The 6735-nt window shown below is 35.4% G+C and overlaps 1 protein-coding gene across 7 annotated transcripts; it reads left to right on the top strand.

The window, feature by feature from the left end:
• Positions 1-204: 204 nt before the first annotated feature.
• LOC114382594 (squamosa promoter-binding-like protein 2) lies at positions 205-6224 on the top strand. 7 transcript variants are annotated; one of them, XM_028342121.1, is made up of 6 exons: positions 205-300; positions 484-620; positions 2763-3463; positions 3639-3775; positions 4900-5103; positions 5689-6224. In XM_028342121.1, exons 3-6 carry the CDS (start codon positions 2811-2813, stop codon positions 6024-6026), a joined length of 1332 nt encoding a protein of 443 aa, XP_028197922.1. In that variant the 5' UTR covers positions 205-300; positions 484-620; positions 2763-2810; the 3' UTR covers positions 6027-6224. The 7 variants fall into 7 exon arrangements, with proteins under 7 accessions (XP_028197922.1, XP_028197925.1, XP_028197924.1 ...); XM_028342124.1 differs by lacking the exon at positions 484-620 and having other exon boundaries at positions 217-300; XM_028342123.1 differs by lacking the exon at positions 484-620 and having other exon boundaries at positions 278-409.
• The last annotated feature ends 511 nt before the right edge of the window (positions 6225-6735 follow it).

Here is a 6735-nt window from a genome sequence, read left to right as displayed (position 1 = left end):
ATCGATTCTTATGCTGAGTCTGAGCTGTCCCCTTCTAGAGCAGAACGAGAGTTATTTGTTTCAGAAAAATTATACTACTACTATTTGAATAAATATTATACAATACTAAAAAAAAGATAAAATAATTAATGTAATAAAAAACAAAAGTTATGCTACAAAACATTATTATTATTACAAGAAAAATATGTGTATGTGTGTGTTTACTTGAGAGCAAAAAGAGCACAGTGATTGTTGTGTTGTGTGAGTGCGAGAAACACGAAGAGAGGTTCATGGGTACTAGTACGAGGAGTACGTTTTCAGGTTCAGCTCTTTGTGTTACTCTTACCGGCAATCAATGCTAATGAAATGCTTAGATACTAGTAGTAGTATTTCAAATCCAAAACCAAATGCTGAATAATTTATCACCTTTGTAAGTTTATTTTATTTTATTGTTTTGCCAATTTCACTAACCATACCAATTTCTCTGTTTCTGCTTGTATTTAGTCCCCAAAATTTGATTTACAAAAGCAAAAGGCCATAAGAATCAGAAAAGGAAACAAAGACCACTGGTTTTGAGTCTGTTATCTGCTGCTTTACCTGATTTAGCTTACAAACACACACATCGAGTTCTGTGTTGATCGGTAAGAAAACCCTTTTGGTTATTCACTTCACTCATTCGTTCCACACCACATTTATGGTTCATCTTCTTCTGTGTCGATGAAAAACCACCGATCAAGCGGGTGTGTGTATCACTGTTCATTGTAGCTTTTTCCCATTTCCACTCTTGCGGCATAAAGATGAGAACTTGGAATAAAAGTCATACCAACATGAAGGTTTTCTTTTTATGGTATTTTTTTTTAGTGATGGGTATTAATTAGTGGTGTTAATGTTAGGGTGATGGTTATAAGTGCTGTTATTGCTTTTTACTGTAATTTCCTTTTGTGGTAGAGTCAGATTGCAATATCCTTTTTCTGAAAGCTTTCACAATGTGAGGCTGGACTTTTGGCTTAGCCCATGAAAAAAAGATGCTTTTCTTAGGGGGGGTTTCCCCGTTTCTTCATCTCTTACTCCTTTACACTTTTGGGGGTTTATCATTTTCTTGGGAAAGTGAGATTGTTGAAAGCTTGTGATAGATGCCTCTGGTTTTTTTTTTTTTTTTAAGAAATTTCTCTCATGCAAAAACAAAAGAAAAAGAAAAACTTGTGCTTTTTGAGGGAAAATGGGGACCAAAGCTTTTGAACGTACTACTAGCAAAGTCCCAAGAAAAGAGACCCCTCCTACAACATAATGAATTGACATTGGCTCCCACAATGGGCTTAGACTTCAACTGTTCAACACCAAAGCCAGCATGTAAAATGTTTAACTACAATTGGATTAAAAATTCAAAATAGCTTCTTTTTAACTATTTTCTCCACTTTCCTCCTTAGGTTTTTTTGAGCTAAGAAAAAAGATGCTTTTTATGGGGTTTAGATTGATTGGTTTCTGGCACTTATATGATTGGATAAAACTCCGCTGCGGTAACATATACTAGTAGTATGTTTTTGGTGACGCTTTCCGATTAAAAGTGGAGCTTCTTGCATTTATGATTTGGAGGTTAGGTTGTTGGCCTTTTTATTTTTTTTGTTAAGGAAACCAAGGGCGTAAAAACTGTGGTGTGTTGGCCAGAGTGTTGGAGGCTCTGATGAGTCAAGGAGTCATGATTTGTTGGGTTGTTGCTGTTGTGGGGTCTCATTCAATGACCGACTCCTGACAATTGCAGTTATAAAACGTGAATTATTGGAATCTGAAGGTTTCCAATGTTGAAAGGGAAGTTTTTGGTGGGTAAGTACACACTTCTAGGAAGAGTTAAAGAGTTAAACATATCACATCTATAGGGGCAACCCCTTGCATATCACATCATCAATAGTAGGGATTGGTAGTACCGTTTTTTGTTTATTGCCATGAATGAATAAATTATAAAATGCCCTTGTTAATGTTTATGATGGAGGAGGTTAGATTTTTTTGGGGGGTGGGAGGAGGTAAAAATAGTAGAGATTAGTAACTATATATAGTGACACAAATTGACTAAGTGGGAAGTTTAGTACACACTTTAGGTTTACCAGGGCAATAGATAAATGACTCACCCTATTATTATTATTATTATTATTATTATTAATGGTGGGGTCTGCTTGATATCAGCCTGAGAAATCTTACAACACTAAAATACAGCCACTCATCTGTCTGTAAAGTTATGGACGGGATTTGCAGGACACTGTGGAGTCCACTGATTTGTTGGATTTGTGTCATTAGTTTCTTTGTTTTGGTTACTCTAAACAAGATAATTCCCCCCTAGGGGCATATCAGGTTGGGAATTCGCATTTTGTAAATGATATAGTCAAAACTAATTTACACTTACCACTTGCTATTTGCTAAGTACATATTTTCTTTGCTTGTTTAAGTTTTTGGTCTAGCAGGAAATACAGCTGACATGGGGATAGAACAAGTGATTTAATGTTGTCTTTGAAAAATTAATCGATGTTTTCCCTTAGGAATTAGCAGTTCATTCATAGATTCTGTAAAATTTGGGGATGTTTCTTAAACTCTAGCTTCTTAATGTGTTTTTTAATCATTGGTCTACCCCATTTATACAGGTATTGCTGGTGCTTTTTGCTTCTGCCAAACACTATTCCAGTTTCTGTGATTTCTTTGACTTGTTTAATATCTCTGATAGGATCTTGTTGTATTTTTCTTTGCTTCTGGACAAACTAAAGCAGTTAACAATTAATGTTCGATTTGAATTGTAGTTTGCAGATCACAGTGACCATTTGTGTATGAATTTCTAAGGTCTTGTCATGGAGTGTAATGCAAAATCTCTCGGGCAATGGGACTGGGAGCACTTATTCTTCTTCAATACAAAAGCAGCTGAAAATCCAAGGTTACAACCAACTGATTGTAGCAGTGAAGCAGATCGGGAAATCAACGTTGGAATGTTGCATCCATCAGGTGGTAGTGCTTGTTCTGGCTCTGAACTAATACATGCTTCTTCATCAAGGAGCTCAAAATCAGCTTCCAACAATTCATCATCAAATGGGGATAGCAAGGCATCTATATTGACTCTGGAAGGTTCTCATGATGATTCCACTGGGAAGAAAGAATTGTGCAATGGAGAGCCAATTGAAACTTCTCCTGCAGCAGTGCCCTCTCCTGTCTCTGGTGAACCGTTGCTCACTCTAAAGCTTGGTAAACGATTGTACTTTGAGGATGTCTGTACCGGAAGTGATTCCAAGAAACCATCTTCCTTTGACGTTCCCATTTCATCAGGAAAGAAACATAAAACCAGTAGTCAGACTTTACAGCATCCAAGCTGCCAGGTGGAAGGCTGTGGCCTTGACCTCTCATCTGCTAAAGATTACCATCGCAAACACCGAGTTTGTGAAGCTCATTCCAAATCCCCTAAGGTGGTTATAACTGGTTTGGAACGCCGATTTTGCCAGCAATGTAGCAGGTAAATCTCACTAAACTTTTGATTGTTCTGATGAAAATGGCATTGAGTAAAAATAACATTTTTAAGGCACATATCAGTAAGAATAAAGAGTAGTCAGTCGAATTGAGTTTCCTGTCTTTGTGAGTCATGTTGATAAGATAAGTTAAAGTTTTTCACTTGAATTATCATGTTGAAGGTTCCATGCTCTGTCAGAGTTTGATGACAAAAAAAGAAGCTGTAGGCGACGTCTTTCAGATCACAATGCAAGGCGCCGCAAACCTCAGCCTGACTCAATCCAATTAAATCCATCAGCTTTGTCTTCATCACCCTATGGTATAACAGGATCATTCCCCTCCCTTGGAAAATCTATTGCCTATTTCTTGCTCACCGGTCACTGGTTTAGTTTTGCAGTTTATTATTTTGGGATGCATATTATACATATCATAACATTCCCCTGCCATTTTTGAATGATCATAACTGGTTCCAGCTAGTGACTTTGTTTTCCTTCAGTTTTGCTGTTCAGCTGTGTTTAGTATTTGCAGCTGATTTCAACTTATGCTTGGAAACCTGTAACCTTAGAATAAAAAGAATTCTAGTACACTGTACAATGCCAACATATACAGCCAATCACTTTATGTAGTGAATTGCTTGGTCGATTTAATATTGAGGATTTGTATGGAGATACAGGCTATGCTTGGATAAACTTCTCTATAAACATTTATTGGAAAGAAAAAAAAAGAGAAAATGAATTAATTTTCTTTTATAAGTTAAAATCAACTTATGTACCTTAAATTTTAGATAAGTTAAACAAGAGAGCTTCTGTAAAAGTTGTAATTGATTTTAATTTATGAGAAAAGCTTAATTCATTTTAACTTCTTATTTTCTTCCTCTATAAGTGCTTATAAAGAAATTTATCCAAACAAAACCAGTATTAACTATCATTTGATACGGTAGAGGACCAAGTCATAGGAAACTGGTTAGCACACATAATTGAAGCAAAGCATTTGCTAGTTAAACATGAAATACAGTTACTTAATGTCTTTTTAGAACTTTGGGTTGGCAGATCAAGAGCATGACTTACATTCATGCATGAGTATGATATTCAAAAATTTTAAAAAATAAAAACCACTTTGAACTACTTTCCCATATCAAAACTCAACCCAACAAAAGCATAGCTTAGTTATTCACTGCTACTACTTAGGTTGTGGTTTACTGGAAATCATTTTTGAAAAAAAATGTAACCAGATAATTCAACACTAGCTATGCATTATTGTTACTGACAAAACAAAGCAGGAACATCCAGTGATCCACTCTGCAAATCAAGAAAAATCATTTGTACTCTTTCATGTACCGACAATAAAAGTATTAATGTCCGGTCATGATGATTAGCACTAGAATTTCATTTTATAACAAGAGCATTACTATATCCATCTATCTAATTTATGTTTACTTTGCAGATGGGAGGCAAATAGTGAGTCCATTTGCATTTTCAAGGACTGCCACAAATTTAGCTTGGCAAGATATGCACCCCCAGACAAAAGAATTTCTCCCGAAGCCTGCAAAAGCCTTCAATAAGATACCGAGTATTGTCTCCATGCTTTCTGATGATTCCAGTGGCCTTCTAACATCTAGAGGCATAGCAACGAAGAGTACTGTTCCAGGTTACTGATGACCTCTTAATAATTGAGATTTAGGATGCTGATCCCAAACTTAGTAGAATGCAAGTAGTGATTTTTAGTTTATATGAAGTAGTGAGGTAACTACCATGTAGAAATGCAAAATCTTTTCCTACAACATTATCTCAAGAAACCTATTATGAAGTATGGACATCTCTCCTGTTCAAAGCGTCGTCTTGTCGGATACATTTCTGATACTGACACATTCAGACACTTGTCTGACACTTCTTGTTAGATGTCTGATTCAAAAAAATACTTTTTGTTGGTTTGAACAGTCATTACCTTTACACAATTAATAATACACTTGAAAAAACATAGAAAGTTAGTGTAAAAAGATGAATATACCATCAATTTAGATATTTTGTTATATATTATTCATATTTTATTTAATTAAAATCTGTGTTTTGTGTGCATGCGTTGTCCCCCTGTCCTATATTTTTGACATTACTTGTGTCAAAGTGCCTGTGTCCGGTGTTCGAGTCTATGCTTCATAGCAAGAAACCTCCTAAGTAGATGGGGAGGCTTCGATGGAACAATGATTGTTCAATTTTGATAGAATTGTTGTTGCAGATGTTGCAGGTATGGAAGATCCCATTAGGTTGTCTGATCCAAACGGTACACAAGATGTTAACCGTGCTCTCTCTCTTCTGTCAACGAATTCTTCATCTTCATGGGGTGCATATGAGACTAAGTCCCTTTCTTTGGAACACTCCACTCGGGCAACACACTCAATCACTCAGCATCACTTACCACTTCCTTCCTCGGCAGAGTATTGGCACACTGATCATCAACAACATTCAAGCATGTGTATCTCATTCACGGATTGCGATAGCAGCAATCGCTTTCAAGACTTTCAGCTGTTGAGCTCACCCTATGAATCACCTTTTCCTTGCAACCAACTGGATTAACAACACTATGCTTCTACTTCAACAAAATTTCTAGGGTGCTGTCTTTCATTTGCTTGCTTTTTCAAATGGAGATTAATTAAAACTGCATGTTGATTGCAGTTCGAATGGTGTAAGACCTGTTCTCTTGAAAACTCCCAAGACATTTTCATTTTGTACCAGACTGCGCTCATTTCAATTTTAACTTTAATTTCTACTTAACCTACCATGTCTCCACCAGCAACAGTTTTTTATACCTTAGCTTCTTACCTATGTTACGCACATCTCCCTACTTCATAATACTATTTACTCACATCCCAAAACAAATATTGCATTTGATTTTTTAATATAAATTAATTATTCTTTTTCATTAATATCTCTGATAAATGTTAATATTATTCTTTTTCATTTATTTAATAAGGATAATTTTGTAAAATTATTTTTTTCTTCTATTTATTAGTTTTAAATGATCTTCATGAAATAACTTAAAACAAGTAACTTTGGGACGAAGAGAGTAGCTTGCAGACAATTGTAGTAAATAAATAAATAAAAACTTGTAAAATTTAGGCTGTTAAAAACGCATCCTATGTCATTCGTTTCTGGAGTTTGGAAGCTTCTGATGTTTCTATTTTCTATCTTCATAAATATTGAAGCATAATCTTATTGGTTAAGTTGATCCGTGGGTCCTCATAATGTCACCAATTTTTTTATTAGGTTATTCATTTTTTGTTTT

The sequence above is a fragment of the Glycine soja genome, chromosome 13 (assembly GCF_004193775.1).
Source record: "Glycine soja cultivar W05 chromosome 13, ASM419377v2, whole genome shotgun sequence".
Lineage (NCBI taxonomy): Eukaryota > Viridiplantae > Streptophyta > Magnoliopsida > Fabales > Fabaceae > Glycine > Glycine soja.
The sequence above is the reverse complement of the archived record's forward strand: the minus strand, read 5'-3'. Positions and strand labels throughout refer to the sequence as shown.